The sequence below is a fragment of the Cetorhinus maximus genome, chromosome 24 (genome assembly GCF_964194155.1).
Source record: "Cetorhinus maximus chromosome 24, sCetMax3.hap1.1, whole genome shotgun sequence".
NCBI classification, from domain to species: domain Eukaryota; kingdom Metazoa; phylum Chordata; class Chondrichthyes; order Lamniformes; family Cetorhinidae; genus Cetorhinus; species Cetorhinus maximus.
This window is the reverse complement of record NC_135902.1, coordinates 34,231,093-34,251,549: the sequence shown is the minus strand read 5'-3', so window position 1 is coordinate 34,251,549 and position 20,457 is coordinate 34,231,093. Positions and strand designations below refer to the sequence as shown.

The following is a 20,457-nucleotide window of genomic DNA, read 5'->3' as shown; positions in this document are numbered from 1 at the left end:
TTTGTTGAGAATTAGGAAATGTTTCCATAAATATTTTCCATTGCATATTTACTATCATACTTTAAATTTAATTTCTCAAGCTACCTTTGCTAGCTCATCCCCTTATTCCTATGTAAATGACTTAATTTAACATTAAGGCTCCCATTTCAGATTTAAATGTGATTCTCTCAAATTCAATTTGAAATTCTAACATGTTATGATCACTCTTTCCCAGAGAATCCCTTACTATGAAATAGTTAGCCCTGCCTCATTATGCAAGACAAGATCTAAAATAGCTTGTTGCCTGCTAAGCATTTCCAGCATTTTCTGTTTTTATTTCAGATTTCCAGCATGCACAGTATTTTGTTTTGTGTTGTAGCCTGTTTACTGTTTGGTCCCATGACATAATCCATGGGCTTATCTTCCAGGTTATGTTTGCCAATCTGATTTGTCTAGTCTGATATCCCCTGGGATTATGGCATTACCTTCACCACAGGTTCCTCTTACTTCTTAATTAATACTGTATCCAACAGTACAGCTACTGTTAGGGGATCTACAAACTACTCCCACCAGTGTTTTCTGCCTTTTGTCTTTCCTTCTCTCTACCTATATGGTTTCAATTTCCTAATCTTCTGAGTCAAGATTGTTCCTCACTACTGTACTTATGCCATCCTTTATTATCAGTGCTTCTTCCCCCCGTTCATTCTGCCTGTCTTTTTGAAACATCAAGGGCCAATTTTCATGGAGGAGGCGGGAAGGTTGAGTTGGGAAACTGCCTCCAGAGATAGGCCCAAAGTGGCAAAGCAGGTGGGTAGATGGCGAGTTAAGGAGGCTAGAATGGCTGCCTCTGTTTGCTTAGAAATTGAGCTAGTTTTGATGATGAGTGTCAGGCTCTCAAACCCTCACCCTTCACCACTCGCCCACTCCATATGCCTCTCATGCCCTCTCCATGTCCTCTCATATTCCCCATATCACCTCCATGCCCCATGCCGACTCCAGACTACCTCCATGCCCCCATAACTCCATGCCTCCTCCATGCTCCCTCATATGTCCCATGCCCACTCAAGCATCCCATGTCCCCTCTATATCCTGTCCATACATACCATGTATCCTCCATAGCCACTCATTCAGTATCCACTATGGATAAACATCAAGAGCCATGTCTTTGAAAAGAGATGAAAAATTTAAACGTCAAACAATCTACTAGAGCTGTCATTCAAACACACATCATACTGAAAAAAACTTACATTCATAAAAGCCATTCAAAAAATTGAAATCCGTTCAAGTGGTCAAACTGTCATTAAAAACAAACAAACATCTATTTCACTAACCACATCCAAGACAGACAACCCTTTAATAGCCTCTTAAAACTGTCAATCATACTGTTAACATGGCCCACTTGCTGAGATAAGTGGGGCTGGAGCTTTTGAAACTCAACCAAACATTCATAATAACCCCAGCTATCAAAACAAACCATAACAACCCCGGACAATGAAGCCTATTGAAATTGCGAAAATAGATGGCTATGCTTTTTTCTATGCCACAATAGCAGGCCTGTCAACCAATACAATCTAGAAGCAGGTGCTTTTTTTTTCTCTAAGTAAAAGCTGCAGACTGCTTTCATTTTTGCAATGTTAAAGGGCTGGGAAGACTTAAATCACTTTAGATCATGACACCTAGAGTTCCCAAGCACTGTATTTGTCAGTTTTGAATGCACAATAGCACTGTTACAAATGGGAAAAGTACTCTAATGCATCTCAACACTTACACAATGCTGGAAAATGTAATGGTCAGCTTACCTTTGCAGGCAAGGCCCTATAATCAATCACTACAGTAAGAACACATGTACCTTACAATATAACTTCTAACTATTGAAATGGAAAGAACAGTTTTTTTTTGTATTTCAAAGCTTATCAATGAAAGAATTCCAGGAGCAGGTTGCTGTTATTTTTGGTTCCCGACTTGGAACTGTGGTTCCCTTGTGGTTCATGATTCCTCTGAATTGCTATGGAAGGGGCACGACTGTACAAAAGCTGCAGTGGGCAGGGTATGTTGGACTGCAATGAAAACAGCAAGGGTGCAAGTTCTGCATGTGTACAAGCTATCTGCACCCTTATCTTGCGATGGCAAAAATTGCCAGAAATGTGTATGTGGGTGAATCCTGGAATCGAGTTCAGCTGCTATTTTTAAAGGGCTCCCAACTTGGTGAAAATCTGGACCCAAGTATTCTGGAATATCTACTTTCCCAGCCTTGGTCACCTTGCTATCACATCTATGCATTGGCTTTTAGGTCAAAACTATTCATCTCTGTTTGTGCCATTAATTCATCTATCATGCATTTGGACAAAGTGCCTTTAATTTTTACTTTTTGCTATTTTTTCCTGATTTGAACCTCTTCAGTATTGCACTATTTTCTTTAAATTCTCTGTAACGTCCTGCTTATCTTTACCCAAATTGCTACACTATGACCTTGTTTTTTTTTATTTTAGCTTTGTAAATTTCTTCTCAACTGAATCTTCCTGGAAATGAAAACAGAAAATGCTGGAAATACCCTGCAGCTCAGGCAGCATCTGTGGAGAGAAACAGAGTTAGCATTTCAGGTCCTGATGCCTGATCCAATGATGGCCAAATAAGACAACACCGACCCTTTTAAGGTCCAGTGTTTCCTTTGGTGAAAATTATTGCTAATATGAAAGGCAGAGTAATTGTACAGCCTGATATTCATCAATCCACGGTTTCCACGTTTCATCACTATGGTAACAATACAAGTCTTTCCAGCATTTATACCTCCCACAACAGCCCTTAGCTTCCAATCCATGATAGCATCAGGAAACCTGATTTGAATCCAGCAGACACTGCCCAACAACCCCAATATTTCATTGTTCAAAGGATAAAAGTCGGTAGTACAAAATAAATGTCCTGTAGCCTTTAGAAGATTAATTTGATTTTTGATTCACAGCACTTCACATTGAGACCTCCATGGCCATTAATTTACCAGATGACAATTCTTCCTGATTAGTTTTAGTATATTGTATTGCAGTATTCATGGCAGTATAAATCTCCTAGCCCCTCAACCATGACTTTTTCATTATTTTACCTAATGAAATGATATCTGCAGGAAAACCAGTCTGTAGAGAAATTGCATTTTCCATGTACGTGAGATTGAACTATCTTAAACTCTCAAATATTGTAGTCTTCCACTTAAAAGCTGATTTAAAAATATCAAATCATATATTGTTAACAGAATAGATTTATGTCTTATCAGTTCTTTATCAAATGCCTAGTACTGTTATTCTGGTGCAAAAACTCATCACACCAAAGTTTCAGTTTCTGTAGCATTTTAAACCGACACTCTATAAAGTGGGAAACCTATTGCATACCCCTGCAATCCTGCCATCATGTTGACTGGATGCAGATTGAAATGCAACTATACTGTATTTTCTCACTCATTTGTATGCTAACTTTGTCTCTCCAGCATCAGTTGGTACAGAGACAAACATTTTAAGTCCATTATTAACACAGGGTCCCTATTCTGCCTGATGATTGAGAAAGTAGATGGGACATACAAACCAAGCTATAAAACTTTTAAACAACTGTCCTAAAAAAACTGACGCTTCAAACAAAAATTGTAAAAACAGTCCTGGATAAAGGCCCATGGCCTTATGGTCACTACTTCAAGGTAACAGAATAAGTTACATTCCTTGTTACTGCATTGAATTTCATTGTTTTATCACATTCTGCAATCCAGTTTGTTTCACTGAGCACTGGATAGGTCCTATCCTTCCTCATCAAATACTTCTTACATTAATGCTTCTTACATTTCCCTCTCTGTATTCTGAAGATGGGAACTAAGTCTGTTGAAAATTTGACTAGCGTCCTGCATTGGGAAGGAAGCTTAATGACAACCAGACTTCTGGTTCCTGCTGTTCGTGTGCGCAGTGCCATATATTTCCATATATCTCTCAATATAATTTGATGCCCAGCAGCATGCTTGGCTGGTTGACTCTGAAAGGGTATGAGTGCCAGACTGCTCACTCATTGCTCACCACTGCGCCTAAAAACATTCCCACACCACTGCCTTCAAGCTAACCACTAAATTACAAGTTTGAAGCATATCTGTACATGATGTCACAAACAGCTTCTATAAAAGGTAGATCTGTAACGAATGAAGTGCAAGAAATCCATAGGCAGTGCATGATTGAGATAAACCAGGCCGCACATACTGTTACAAATATCTTGTGATCAGAAGAGATAACATTTTCCATGTTTTTGGCACTGTTGGTGTATCCATATTCTTTTAGAAATCCATCTCTTTGTGCATTAATCGCGTGGCAGTACAAGAAGTACCCTTCTCCATTGGTTTGCAAATGATGTCAACAACATGAGACCCAGAATTCGTACTTGCAAAGTTCATGTTGGCATGTTCAACAACAGCAAACTTTTTCCTGCTCGTCTCACACCTGTAAAAACACTCATACTCGTCCTCAGCTTTCCTCAGCTTGGAAACTTTTAGGATCAACACTGAGAATTAAAGTTCGCATTGGACCTACGGCAATTCTCTTTCCGGATATGTAATGAGCATCATGAAAAAAGACTCTTGAGAAAATCGCCATTGGTTTGAGGAGAGTTCAGTGATGGAACAGCTTACAGATTTATTTCATATTGTTTGCGTAATTCTGACTCAGTCACTTATGACACACCTCTTGAGAAGTCAGACATTTGCATTGTTGAAAAAGTCAAATGTATTGTAATTATACATAATGGACGTCATTCATGTCAATTGTAGGAAAAATGAAACCACTAAACAGGTTATCAAGACTTTTTGGGAAATCAGATTTGAATTATGCCAATGACATGAAATAATCGCTCTATGCCATATCGTAATTCACATTATCAGTACTTTCTAATACTGTGACGGACATCGAAAATGTAATTTCACACAAACTGTTGATCTTTATTGTGGAAGTGGAATTGTTCGAAATGGGAAAAATGCCATGTTTACAATAATAAAATTGGTGCAGTAACTGAGCTCTGGGGGAGCTCGATACTAGAAATTTTGTTTACATCTAATATTGGAAGCAGAGCTAATCTTGGGAAATGTTGAAATATTCTATGGGAAGCAATTTCCCCCAGTCTGCGGGGGGGTTGCGCAGGAGCAGGCACGGGTGGGCAGGTTCCTGATCTGCGCCCCCAGTCGGGGGCGCGCTGCCATTTTACATGGGCGGGCCAATTAAGGTCCACCTAGCGTGACATCCGCTCGGAAGCGCTCCCTGTGCGGGTTGGGGGGGGGGGGGGGGTGATTCCTTGAGCCAGGAGTGCGCTCCTTCGCGCATGAATGAGTGCACAGATCTAGTTCATTGTAAGTTATAAAAACTTTTAAAAGGGTACCAAAAAATTTTCCTGACATGCCCCCTCATGTGACACTGTCACATGAGCTGGGACATGTCCATTACTTTTATTTAACATTATTCTGAAATTTTTAAAACCCTCACGAAACCTCATCCCGCCCGTGGATGAAGTTTCATGCTTTTTCTGAAGGCCGCTTGGGCTCTTCGCCTGCCCGCCGACCTAAAGATTGGACGGGCAGGTCCATTAATGATTCCAATTACTTTTTTAATGGCCTTAATAGGCTGTTGACAGATCAGCGGGCGCGCCCAACCTGAAAATCTAAATGATGCGGGGAGACGTCGGGACGCACGCCTGATGTCACCCCGTGTAATCTTACGCATCGGCGAGAGGGCCCTGGAAAAAACTGCCCTATGTTTAAAAATAGTTAGGCAATAGGCTGAAAAAGTTTTAAAAATGAATCTAATCCATCCACAACCCCAAAGTTCCAGCCTCTGAACATTGGTAAACTGTCACAATGGGCACAAATACGGGGGATCTTGCCAATCCTGCAGTGCCCAATCTGTCACCACAGTAATTTGTGGACCGATTTGAAACAATTCTAAAAAAATGAATTAAGTTCCACAGGTTATTCATGGAGGTTTCAATATTTTTCACGCTGCTGTCTTGAGGTGTGTAGGCCATTTCAGGGATTAACTCTCAAACTTTGCATGGTGGGTAAACTATGGAGAGACCTGGAACACGATTGAGCTTTATCCATGCAAACATTGTGCATAAGAGCTGAAAAATAAATCAGTCCCCTCCATGGTCGGCAACTGTTAGATAAGCAAGATTGAGAAGCAATTTGAAATGTGAAATTGAAAACAGCAAAAGGTAATTTTTACTGAATCTATAAAATTTACAATATCCTAAGATACTCTGCCAACTGGTGCAGACAAAAAGCTAAGAGAATTCATTTCCAGCTGGTGAAGTCAACAATAAAGCAATGATAGGTACTGAAAGTGAAATAATGCCATTATGAAGCAAATATCTTAACATCTACAGTCACCAGAAATCAGTTTAATTATCTGTTACTTAAAGTGTATAATGAGCCAGCTGCCTTCTAGATTCTAATTAATTCTCCATACTTGTCTTCTTGTTGGATTTGGGGTTGTAATGAGGAATGAAATTGTTCACAAATTTTGCAGTCTGTGCCCTTCTTAGCCAGTTTTGGTATGGGCCAGATTCAAAGATAAAGGTCCCCTAGGTTTAGGTGCATAGGAGCAGGAGTAGACTATTCAGCCCTTCGAGCCTGCTCCACCATTCAGTAAGATCATGGCTGATCTTGATGTAGTTTCAACTCCACTTTGCCGCCTGCTCCCCATAACCCTTGACTCCCTTGTCTATCAAAAATCTGTCAAACTCTGCCTTGAATAAATGACCCAGCCTCCACTGCTTTCTGGGGAAAAGAATTCCACATACTAATGATCATTTGAAAGAAAAAAATGTCTCTTCATCTCCATCTTAAATAATAGACCTTTAAGAATGTGCTCCCTGCTTCGAGTCTCTCCCATACGTGGAAACATCTTCCCAGTATCTACCCTTTCAAATCCCCTCAGGATCTTATGTTTCATAAGATCACCTCTCATTCTTTTAAACTCCAATGGTTCTAGGCCCAACCTGTTCAACCTTTATTCATAAGGCATATTCATAAGGCCTTATCCCAGGAATGAGTCAAGAGTGTCAATGTATCAGTAATTACATTCTCAAGGAGGCTTCACAAATATCCCCATCCTCAATGATGGGGGAGCCCAGCACATCAGTGCAAAAGACAAGGCTGAAGCATTTGCTGAAGCATCTTAAGCCAGAAGTGCCAAGTGAATGATCCATCTCGGCCTCTTCTGGAGGCCCCCAGCATCACAGGTGCCAGTCTTCAGTCAATTCAATTCACTCCATGTAATATCAAGAAATGGATGAAGGCACTGGATATTGCAAAGGCCCTGACAACATTCTAGCAATAGTACTGAATACTTGTACTCCAGAACTTGCCGCGCCCCTAGCCAAACTGTTCCAGTACAGCTCCAAAACTGGCATCTAGCTGGCTATGTGGAAAATTGCCTAGGTATGTCCTGTACACAAAAAGCAGGAAAAAACCAACCTGGCCAATTACCACCCCATCAGTCTACTCTCGATCATCAGTAAAGTAATGGAAGGGGTCATCAACAGTGCTACCAAGCAGCACTTGCTTAGCAATAACTTGCTCACTAACGCCCAGTTTGGGTTCCACCAGGGCCACTCAGCTCCTGACCTCATTACAGCCTTGGTTCACACATGGACAAAAGAGCTGAGCTCCCGAGGTGAGGTGATAGTAACTGCCCTTGACATTAAGGCCGCATTTGACCAAGTGTGGCACCAAAGAGCCCTAGCAAAACTGGAGTCAATAGCAATTGGGGGAAAACTCTCCACTCATTGGAGTCATACCTAGAACAGAGGAAGATGGTTGTTGTTTTTGGAGGTCAGTCATCTCAGCTCCAGGACATCACTGCAGGCGTTCCTCAGGGTGGTGTCTTTGGCCCAACCATCTTCAGCTCCTTCCTTCCATCAAAAGGTCAGATGTGGGGATGTTCGCTGATGATTACACAATGTTCACCATTCGTGACTCCTCAGATACTGAAGCAGTCCACGTCCAAATGCAGCAAGACCTGGACAATATCCAGGCTTGGGCTGGCAAGTAACATTCATGCCATACAAGTGCAGGCAATGACCATCTCCAACAAGAGGTAATCTAACCATCACCCCTTGACATCCAATGGCATTACCATCACTGAATCTCCCACTATCAATATCTTGGGGGTTACCATTGACCAGAAACTGAACTGGACTAGCCATATAAATACTGTGGCTACAAGAGTAGGTCAGTGGCTAGGAATCCTGCGACGAGTAACTCATCTCCTGACTCCCCAAAACCTGTCGACCTTCTACGAGGTACAAGTCAGGAGTGTGATGGAATACTCCCCAGTTGCCTGGATGAGTACAGCTCCAACAACACTCAAGAAGCTTGACACCATCCAGAACAAAGCAGCCCGATTGATTGGCACCACATACACAAACATTCACTTCTTCTCCCACTGAAGGACAGTAGCAGCAGTGTGTACCATCTACAAGATGCACTGCAGGAATTCACCATGGCCCCCAGACAGCACCTTCCAAACCCACGACCACTACCATCTAGAAGGACAACTGCAGCAGATTTATGGAAACACCACCACCTGGAAGTTCCCCTTCAAGTCACACACCATCCTGACTTAGAAATATGTTCCCTGTTCCTTCATTGCTGCTGGGTAAAAATCCTGGAACTCCCTAACTGTGGGTGTACCTACACTACATTAACTACAGCAGCTCAAGAAGGCAGCTCACCACCACCTTCTGATGGGCAACAAATGCTGGCCTAGCCAGTGAAGCCCACATCCCCCGAATGAATTTTAAAAAAGGTCTAATAACAATCATCCTGTTGGCTGGCAATTACATTGTTAAGACAATTGCAGGTGATGGGCCTTGGCTCACCTATAAATGGGTACAGCTGCAACACTCCAATGGGAAGGGAGTTAGTTATGTTGCTGTGTTAAGAATAAATGTGTTTGAGGTAAAAGACTAGCTTCAGAATCATTCTTCCATTATTTACACTTATTGGAATTAACAAAGTAAACCATCTCTGAATTGTTTCTAATGCAATTATATCTTCTTCTCAAATAAGGAGACCCAAAACTGTACACAGTGCTCCAGATTTGAGCTCACCAATGCCCTCTACAGCTGCAGTAAAACTTCCCTACTTTTATAAAAGCAAAAGAAGAGTCATATGTTGAATGTTAACTCTGTTTCTCTCTCCACGGATGCTGCCAGACCTGCTGAGATTTTCCAGCAATTTGTTTTTATTTCAGATTTCCTACTTGTGTATTCTATTTCCCCTTGCAATAAATGCCAACATCCTAATTGCCTTCCCAATGCTATATGTGCATATGAACGTTGTTACATTGAAAATGTGCAACACCCACTGTGTCCTTGTGCTGGTCTGAGAGAAGTTGCCTGGCCACAGCTCATGATATAATTAAGAACCCGTTTGCACTCAGAACTGCTGGCCCAATTTTATTTGATTTCAGTAGATTTGTTCTAGCATGACCTCCCATAACCAATTCCATCAATCCTGCCTTTTCTTTCCTTGCTTTTCATCCAGCTTTTTGGCATGTGTTTGGAGCTGCAGAGAGTACTTTTCATTAAACTGATTGGATTTTAATGACTGTCATCTGTCAAGCTGTGGGAGATGGAACTTGTGTTAAATCACAGATGAATACATTATCTACTGGGTAATTTGGATGAATGTAGGTGGTGTATGAACTTTTATGGGGGGGAGCGGTTGAAGCAATAAAGTACTTTACATTCTAATGTGTTAATATAAAATGAATCCTGTAGTGAACTTGTGCATTGTAAACATGTTATGCTTCCTTTAAATACATTGTTCATTTCCCTCTCTTTTTGTTATTGAAAATGTAAATTAAATCAACTAAATTATAAATATTTATATTTTCATATGTTACACATTCTCATATTTTAACATTATGAAACCGGGTTAGAGCAGCAATCCAACTACTCATCTTTATTCTGATGCCCTGCTGAGAAAATGAATACCGTAAAGATTTATGGGCTAGGATGCTGAGATTATCCTGCTGCTCTTTACAATTGCTATCACAGTTGCACAAGGACAGGAAGCAACATCTATTTCAGAAGGATCCTTTGAACTAGCCTTAAATAACCCAATTTAGATCAATTCTGCTGCTCTGCTGTCCTTTTACTCAGGTGAATAAACAAAATTTTCTGTTGACAACCCGCTGTTTATCATGCATGTGACGCATTGAACAAACAGCAGCTGTGACTGACTCCAAAAGATGGGAGTGTTTTGCTTTTTCCTAGTTTCTTTTCTCAGGTGCTTTAGTTGTTGCTGTCCTTTTTTTTGTTGCCAGTTTTGCATTCATATGATGGTTTCTCCTTGTGTTCCATGATTTGGGGGTTGGGGGGGGTGTGGTGCGGTGAGGAGGAGGACAGCAGAATATATCTGTCTGTCTAAGATTCTGGTAACCTAATTGGAGGAGACACAATTGTTGTTTGTTTGCTGACGGTTAGCAAGATAGGAATAGGCCATTCAACCCTCCAACCTATTCCGCCATTCAGTTAGAGCACAGCCCATCTGTATTTTAACTCAGTCTTCCTGCCTTTTCTGTAATCCTTTATACCTTTGCCGAATAAAAAATAAATCAATCCCAGTTTTGAGATTTTTTACTGACATCCCATTCAAAATCGCTGTCAGTCTGGTTTGGAAGGACAAGTATTTGAATACTCAGCAACATCACACCCTTGATCTGTAAGCATTGGGTAGGAGTAGGAGTCCCCAGTGCAGGGCAGAACCTTTGTTATGAATAAAACTAACTAAACAAAGTGAATGTATTTTCGAAGCTCGTAAAAACAAAAGTGACAGATTTCATAAAAGACAACTTTTGTATTTCAAATAAAATGTCTTTTAAAAATGTGTAGAGTCAGATATAAGATGATGCTTCTCTCAATTTATTGTACAGTACATTAATATACAGCATGAATTGATGTCTTCTGCCTCAGGAGATTCACAGTAGTCAAACCTGTTTTTCAAATACTGGCTAGTGTTCAATAAACAGTGTGACGTGTTTTTGTCCCTGATATCTCCATACTATTTGAAGTGATTTCAGCTAAAACAGAATGTGTCAATCGATGTATTACAGAACCTGCTAATTCTTCTGGTCAGTTGCTTTTCTTCCCACATGTCCATGATAATTCCAAATGTCCACATAGACAGGCTTCTTTGTCTTAACTTCCCTATGTTTCCTGCATGATTTTCCCAAAAGGCAGTGGTATTGAAACATAGCAGGAATAAAATGTTGGGGAGTTTTGTTACTTACCAAAAGGAATATGCGGCCGGTATCCCATTCTGCTGACAACATTGTAATATGGGAATGCTCACTGAGGCTCAGTAAACATACAGCAGACATCACTTGGTCTTATCTCAGACTTTGTCCACATCTCCATCTGTAGAGGAAATACGAGGTGGTGGACGGTAGTATTAGCAAGCAGTGGCCACTTTAGACAATCCTTCAATTTCCTTGCACTGTGGCAATAGTTTATTTTTACTGAGGGGAGGAAATTCAGAAACTGCTAGTTGACCATAAACACCATAATGTTTTTAAAATCCTGATTGTAACTCTGCTCCCAGTTAACAGTGAAACATAGATCATTGCCTTATTTTTATCACTTCTCAGTATGCCATATAGGCCCAATCATCTCTGTGGGGTCAAGTGGGGGGGTGGGGAGTAAATTATCGTTTGACACTACTGCTGATTTATTATTTCCCGTTTGTTTAATACATCAAAAAAACAATTTGGAAGTTTTTTGGAAACAAACTTGATCATTTAAATTGAATGGCCCATGAGTTCATTCATATGTTCCCCTATATCAGACACTGCTCAGGTTATTAAGGCCGCATTATGGTGGATAAGAAGCGAGCACACATTTCCAACCAGAGGTGTGCCATCTGCCTTATTAGGTGAGGACAAATGAGGCATCCTTCACCCAAGCCTATGCATAGCTTAGGGGCCCAATGGCTGTTTGAGGCTCCATTCTGTGGGATTGGTTTACCCTGAAGCAGCCCACTACTGTTAATTCTTCATAAACTTTAGGAAGTAGCAGTTTATAACAAATTGACGTTTTTCGAGAATCACAGTTGCAGATGTTTCTATTTAGTGTTTGTCCCTGGAGAAGTTGTATAAGATAATCAATTTGCTAAAGTGCTGTTTTTCTTTTTTCATGAAGAAATATTTCTGGGACATACCCAGCTATCATCTTTATTTTCTTCAAGACTAGCTGTAGCTGCTTTTTTGAGATCAAGTGGTGGGGGAGGTGATGATGTAGTGGTATTATCACTGGACTGGTAATCCAGAGACCCAGGGTAATGTTTTGGGGACTGGTGTTCAAATCCCACCAAAGCAGATAGTTGAATTGAATAAAAATCTGAAATTAAAAGTCTAATGATGGCCATGAAACCATTGTTGATTATTGTAAAAACCCATCTGGTTCACTGCTGTCCTTACCTGGTCTGGCCTACATGTGACTCCAGATCCATAATGTGGTTGACTCTTAAATGCCCTCTGAACAAGGGCAATTAGGGGATGGGCAATAAATGCTGATCTAGCCAGTGACACCCACATCCTGTGAACAAATAAAATAAAAGGCTTTTGTGAGCATTGCTGCCACAGCCTGGGTTTGGAAATGTGGAGTGCAGAATACATTTCACTTAAACTGAACAAATTACACTGAGATTAAATTGGGCGTGCGGTGATTTTGTCTGCTAGTCGCAGTGTAATTTAGCTGTTTTTACTTTATTCACAAGATCCCTTATTTTCATACTGTGCAGTAACTGGGAAGAAAGCTATATTAGGATGGTCAACATAGTGGGAAATATGAGGAGACACATCAATTATCAATAAGAGTATTATACATTGCAAAGCCCAATGGAGGACCTCAGTCAGGGACACTTTGAGAGCACAACTTTCAGCTCCCAGAAAGTGATCCTGCAGGCCACATTTTTGTGCATTTTTAACAATGATCTCACTGTGTAATAGTTTGTATTTCCTATATAAGTAAATAAACTTTTTTGACAAGGTCAGAAGAACAATGTGGATTACAGCTATCATTGAAAGCAGATGATAAATGTTTAACATTCCTCCATACATTTTTATAACAGGATGTTAACCCTACTTTTTCATCATTGTCCTATACAATTCGATTACATTATCTTAAAGGAACTTACTCCCAACTTAGAGTGACAAAGTTGCTGCTCCTCACATGAATAATGAGCTTTGCAGGGACTGACAGTAGCTATTTTAGAGAATAGTACTGATAGTGGAGCAGTTTAGTCCTGAAACATAATTCTGGGGTAAAGACCTTTTCCCCCTGAAGTTGCATGTTAGAATGGGATTGTGGGAAATTACTGGAATCTATTAACAGATAGAGTGACTGAGCACTTGGAAAACTATAACAATTGTTAGGAGAATGGGAAGGTGATCTTATTGAAACATATAAGAAGATTCTGAGGGGGATTGACAGGGTAGATGCTGAGAGGATGTTTCCTCTCCTGGGGGATCCTAGAACTGGAGGAGGGGATTTTATGAAGCCCACAAGGGTTGGAAACATGGCCAGAGCGGTGACTTAATTAGCCGGGATGGGAAATTTTGATTTGCCGATGACAGATTGAGATGCAGATAGTCAGCAGCGTGTTGAGCATTAGGCCAGTTTGTGCTGGGTTCCTACCTTGCTTCCATGAATATTCATTAGTGTAAAACTGTTTTTCATTACATCTTACCTTCAAGGTAAAGTCAGCGGTGCACAAGAATCTCGTGGCACCCGATTCATCATTGTTTAAAGGTGACGTGCACCAGCCGGCTTTGTGCAGTTGTGTGTAAAGTCAGCGTTTTTCCTTGTTTAACTCTACGGCACAAGGGAGGGGAACAGGAGAATGGACTCTTGCATGGAGGCTAGGGACCAGTAAGGGTGAGTCAGTGATGAGTGGGGACAGTCAGTCAAGGTAAGAAATTGAGGAGCCTAAAGGGCAGTGTCATTATTGTCCAAATGTGTGCCCATCTCAGTGTGTTGGCAGAGTCCTTACAGGGCTTTGAGTTCACCGACAACATTTCAATTACCTCCGCTGAGAGTGCTGTCAGACAATGCCCTTCACAATGCATAAAAGGGAGGGCCAGCTGAGCCTGCCAGTTCAGCCATGTCCCACAGAGTGTCGAGTGCAACACTGGACACTAACGTTAACATTCAATGAAGAGTGAACAAAAAAAAAACCACAACATTGCCTCATCCACAATAAAGGAAATGTACCTAACTCCCCTGAAAGTATCAGTGTGTATCAGCCATGAGGGGCGCCAGTACATTTAACTCTCTGACTAAGCTAGTCTCAACAAATAGCGATGATGCACTCGTGAATAAAAGTGAAACCAATGTAATGCGAAATATTTACAAGTGAAATTTAATTTTGAAAACACACATGCCACCTTTGTACATTCAAGTCTTATGTTAATGGTAATGGAGTTGGGTAAGAAAGTTGTGGCCATGATGCAGAGCCCCACTGTTTGACCAGGAAGCTCTTTAATAGGCTGCCCTTGGATGCAGCATTGTCAGCTGATGGTAGTATTCACCAATGAAAAGCTTTCCCTGCCATTAAATCTAATGTGTCTTCCATGCTCGCCGCTGGGACTTAGAATTTTAATTATTACCGCATGGGAAACTGCAAAGAAGAGAGAAAGGGGGGGCGGTGGGTGGAGCACAGTTCCAGATACAATGCTGGGAACGGCATGCTGTTGCCAAAATCATGGTCGAGGACACAGTCTAAAAATTGGGGGTCTCCCATTCTAGACGGAGATGAGGAGGAATTTCTTCTCTCAAATTATCATTAATCTTTAGAACCCCCTTCCACAGAGAGCAGTGGAGGCTGCACCATTGAATATATTCAAGGCTGAGTTAGATAGATTTTTAAATGACAAGGGAGTCAAGGATTATGGGGGACAGGCAAGAAAGTGCGGTTCAGGCCACAATCAGATCAGCCATGATCTTACTGAATGGCGGAGCAAGTTTGATGGGCCGAATGGCCTACCCCTGTTCCTATTTCTTATGATCTTATGAACCTGATCAAAGAGAGTCAACGGGGATTGGAAGGGTAGATCTTGTCTGTCTAAACCAGTAGCTCTCAAAATGTTTTGGTTGAAGGATCCCTTTTCAAATGGGTTAATAATCCTGGAACCCATTATCTCAATTGGGGAAAACGACATCCTTGGAAATCTGTATTTTGGTGCCTTTCTTTGAATTTAAGTGGGCACCGCTGACAAGGCCAGCACTTATTGCGCATCCCTAACTGTCCTTGAGAAGGTGGTGGTAAGCCACCTTCATAAACTGCAGTCCATATGGTGTAGGTACACCCACAGTGCTGTTAGGAAGGGAGTTCTAGGTTTTTAACCCAGTGACAGTGAAGAAATGGCGATGTATTTCCAAGTCAGGATGGTGTGCGGCTTGGAGGGGAACTTGCAGCTGGTGGTGTTCCCATGCATCTGCTGCCCTTGCCCTTCTAGGTGGTAGAGGTCGTGGGTTTGGAAGGTGCTGTCAAGGAGCCTTGGCAACTTGCTGCAGTGCATAGTATTTGTATATGTGCAGTGTCCATATTTATATGACTGGTCCAATTAAACATGTGGTCAATGGTGAACGCCTCCCCCAGAATGTTGATGGCGGGAGATTCAGCAATGGTAATGCTGTTAAATGTCAAAGGTTTAGGGTCTCTCTTGTCGGAGGCGGGTCATTGCCTGGCACCTGTGTGGTGTGAATATTCCATATGTAGTAATGAAATTTTTTTTTAAAACTCCCCTCTCTCGAATAAGGCTGATCTCACACTGAAGCCCATCACCAGGCTAGAGAACTTTGATAACTAGAAGTCTATTTAGAGGTCTTCATGCTGCTCTCAGTGCTCCTCCATGTTTGTTCCTCTCCAGAAGGAGCTAGCCAGCCCACTTGCAGTGCACATCTAATGGTCACACTCCGGTCTCACCTCCCACCTCAAACCAAGTTCACCTCTGGCTGCCGCTCACTCACTCAGTCTTGACCATGGCACCTGCTGACTGTGGCACCCTGGGTGGTCGCCCACATCTCCTATCCATAAGACCAGTCCTGCTCGGTAAACACTTTCGGATTATTTTGCAGACGTCCTGGAAGGTTTCTAGGGACACCCAGGGGTCTGCAGACCCCAGTGTGAGAACTATTCATCTAAACTAGTTCAACCTTTTTGAGGATTGCGCTAGTATAGCAGATAGCAGAGTGGCCGACAATTTTTTTGCATGGACTTTCGAAGACATTTGATCAGCAAAAGCACTCAAAATTGGAGGTAATCTTGTGACATGGGTTGCAAATTTATTGGGAGAGAGGAGACAGATAGCAGGAAAAAAAGGAATGTCTGATTGGAGGAATGTAAAATTTAGTTTCCCCAAAGGGATTTGTACTAAGCTCTTAGTTATTCAGCATATATATCACTGACTTGGAATGGCGAATTGTATATTCAAACATGCAGATTACACTGAATTAGGAGGCACAGCGGATTGTGTAGATGGGAACAGGAAGTTACAAAAGGACGTAGACACATTGGGCTGAATTTTCCCCCCCATCGGGAGTGAAGTTGAAAGGCGGATGGGTGCTGCCATGCTTCCGATCAACTCCCTAGATCGGGGGCATGGCGCCATTTTAATTGGGCGGTTCAATTAAGGCCCGCCCAGCATAACGTCCGCACAGAAGCGTTATGCGCTCCCTGTGCGGGCGGGGGGAATCCCAAAATCGAGAGTGCGCTCTTCCGCGCATGCGCATGAAAGAGCGCACTCATCTTCCTGAGGCTAAGTGCAGCCTTAGGGAGATCGGTTCTAAATGTTAAAAACCTCAAAATAGAAAAATAAAATTTCCCTAACATGTCCCCTCATGTGACAATGCCACATGAGCTGGGACATGTCCATAATTTTTACAAAATCTTTATTAAAATTTTTAAAAACCTACTTGAAACCTCATTCCGCCCGTGGATGAGGTTACATGCTTTTTCTAATTCCCGCCAGGGCTCCTGGCCTGCCCGCCAACCTTAAGGTTGGACGGGCAGGTCCTTTAATTACTTAATTGACTCTGTCAATGGCCTCAATTGGCCATTGACAGGTTGGCGGGCGCACAGCTGATTTCGCTGCACCCCTGCCTACCTGAAAATTTAAATGGGGCGCGGTGACATCGGGAGTTCCGCCCAATGGCACCGCGTGTCATTTTACGTGTTGGTGAGTGGGCCCCACCCCCGCTCGCCGACAGGAAAGTCCTGCCCATTAAGTGAGTGGGCAAAGCTGTGGCGAAAGGAGTTCAATGTGTAAAAATGTAGAGTCATCTACTTTATATCTGAGTGAAGCCAAATCAGAATATTATTTAAAAGTGAGAAACTAGGACCTGTGGAGGAGCAAAGGCATTTAAGTATCCATGCACACAAATCACTAAAAGCTGCTGCAGAAGCAAATAATAATGAAAAAGACAAATGAGATGTCGGCCTTTATCCGAGGGTTGAAATTCAAAAATAAATTACAGATGTTTAGTTTTACAGAAGCTTAATCCGACCCTATCTAGAATGCTGTGTTCTGTTTTGAGCACTGTATCTCAGGAAAGACATAGACCTTGGATTAGGTACAGTGCAGATTCACCCTAGAATGATGCCAGGACTTAAAGTGCTAAATTATGATGACAGGTTGCATTAACTTGGTTTGTATTCCCTTGATAATAGAAGATTAAGGAAAGATTGAATTCAGGTGCTTAAAATGATAAAGATTCTTAGAAAAAAAACTTCATCCTTTGGTGGAGCAATCCAGAGCAAGAGGATATAATCTTAAAATTAAAGCTGGTCCATTTAGGAGTGAAATCAGGAAGCACATTCTCCACACACAGGATATTGGAAATTTGGGACTCACTTCCCGAAGGACAGTAGACATTGAAGTTTTCAAAACTGATATTGATAGATTTTTTTTTAAGTAGTGCACTAAGGGATGTGGATCAAAAGCAGATAAATGAGTTGCGGTACAGATCAGCCATGATGTAATTGAATGGCAGAACAGGCTCGGGTGATTAGTTGGTATGGCCCTGTGAATCTCTAACAAGATGGATTTGTAATAATATGCAAATATATGTGTTATGTGACAATGTGCAAGCTCTGACAGTGTTGTTCAGAAGTTGTAAGCTCGCTCTGATTTAATGATGGAGGGGAGAAACAGATGGGTTTATTGGTGTGCACAGATATGACAACTAGATAGCACTATACATTCAGGGAGAAAATAAAAGCATCAATGAGAATAGTGGGTGACATTTGAGCTCAACTGCACCATTAAAATGCAACATATCATTGAGTTTGCAAAGTTAAAGTTGGCTCCACAGGTGAAAGTAATGGCTGTAGATTTAGGAGAATGTTAAAAGACTTATAGTGTAGGCAAATGCAAAACATGACATGATGTGAAATTATTCACTGTTTATTGGTTGGCCTGCACTCTGCTGGTGGAAATCCTTAATTATAGGATAATGTTTTGTCACACAAATTCTTTACTGATCAAGTCTAAAATCTTTGGATTCAAAGGTTATAGGGAACATTTCTCTCAACAAAGTGATGCTGCAATTGAAAGGTTTATCATTTATCTTGATATCACAGTAATATCCTCCACTTACTGGGGCAGGAATTTGGCGTGTAGCATGCTTTTAAAGTGTATTTAACACTGTTGACAGGAATTTCCTTTTGTTCACTTCTAATAATATGTATTATGCCTCCTTTATAGATGGTGGTGCTAATGGATCCAATGGAGGACCCTGATGACATTCTACGAGCCAACCGCTCTCGAGAGAAGTCGTACATGTTTGACGTGACCTTCAATTACACTGCATCTCAGGTGAGATATTTAATATTGTACAAGATCTCAGTTCGAATGGTGTGTCCAGTTTTGGTCTCCTCACCTGGTGGGTGGTAGTGAAGATCTGGAAAGAGTATCAATTATGCCCAAGGAATAACTAAAAGAACACTTTAAAAAAAGATACTATTAAATTAATGATTTTGAAAGGAAGAGAGTAACGCATGCATTTCAAAACCATAACAATGTGATGTTGAGGCCACAGCCTGGGTATGGAAATTACATTATGCCAGGTCCATGCGTTAGAAATTAATTAATACAAGCTAAACAAAGACACATAATCAAATTAACCATTTCAATAGTACAAGCCTAGAGATGGACAGTACTGAGCAGAATTCTGACACTAAAAACCCAAAACAATTACAATTCTTAAACTTACATTACAATATTTGTGTTTGGTGACTATGTAGATTTAGACTGATAATGATGTAGGTTAAGATTTGAACAGATGACCCTCTGATAAGGAGTCCAGTATTTATTAGTTTTCACAGCCTCTCTTGAGGAACTCTGCTCAGCAATTTCTGGCAGCAAAGTTGAAAGAATTAATTTGCCTTATTTGTTTCAACTCAGTTTGAATTGAGCACCACTTTGACATCACAAAAACAGAAACAGAAATACCTGGAAAAACTCAGCAGGTCTGGCAGCATCGGGGGAGAAGATCACAGTTGACGTTTCGAGTCCTCATGACCCTTCAACAGAACTAAGTAAAAATAGGACAGTGGGTGAAATATAAGCTGGTTTAAGTGTGTGTGTGTGTGTGTGTGTGGTGTGGGGCCGGGGGGTGGGGCGGGGGGGGATGTTGTTGGGACAAGCAGCCAGTAATAGGTGGAGATAACCAAAAGATGTCACAGACAAAAGGACAAAGAGGTGTTGAAGGTGGTGATATTATCTAAAGGAATGTGCTAATTAAGAGTAGAAAGTGGGACAGACAAGGTACAGATAGCTCTAGTGGGGGTGGGGTGAAGGAATACTAAGAGGGCTAAAAGGTAGAGATAAACAATGGGTGGAAATACATTTAAAAATAATGGAAATATGTGGGAAAAGATAAATCTATATAAATTATTGGAAAAAACAAAAAGGAGGGGGAAGAAATGGAAAGGGGGTGGGGATGGAGGAGAGAGTTCAAGATCTAAAATTGTTAAACTCAATATTCAGTCCAGAAGGCTGTAAAGTGCCTAGTCGGAAGATGAGGTGCTGTTCCTCCAGTTTGCGTTGAGCTTCACTGGAACAATGCAGCAAGCCAAGGACAGACATGTGGGCATGAGAGCAGGGTGGAGTGTTGAAGTGGCAAGCGACAGGGAGGTCTGGGTAATGCTTGCGGACAGACCGAAGGTGTTCTGCAAAGCAGTCACCCAGTCTGCGTTTGGTCTCTCCAATGTAGAGGAAACCGCATTGGGAGCAACGAATGCAGTAGACTAAGTTGAGGGAAGTGCAAGTGAAATGCTGCTTCACTTGAAAGGAGTGTTTGGGCCCTTGGACGGTGAGGAGAGAGGAAGTGAAGGGGCAGGTGTTGCATCTTCTGCAGTTGCTTTGACATTTCTGGCTACGATCTTCCAGGTACAGACCCTTA

At 41.5% G+C, this 20,457-nt stretch overlaps 1 protein-coding gene across 2 annotated transcripts in view; it reads left to right on the top strand.

Annotated features, from left to right (window-relative positions):
* Window positions 1-20,457, top strand: part of kif19 (kinesin family member 19) — a 219,357-nt gene that overhangs the window by 98,547 nt on the left and 100,353 nt on the right. For both annotated transcript variants that reach the window (XM_078570994.1, XM_078570993.1), the window contains exon 3: window positions 18,759-18,869. In XM_078570994.1, coding sequence (XP_078427120.1) covers window positions 18,759-18,869 — 111 coding nt within the window. The remainder of the gene's footprint in view (window positions 1-18,758; window positions 18,870-20,457) is intronic.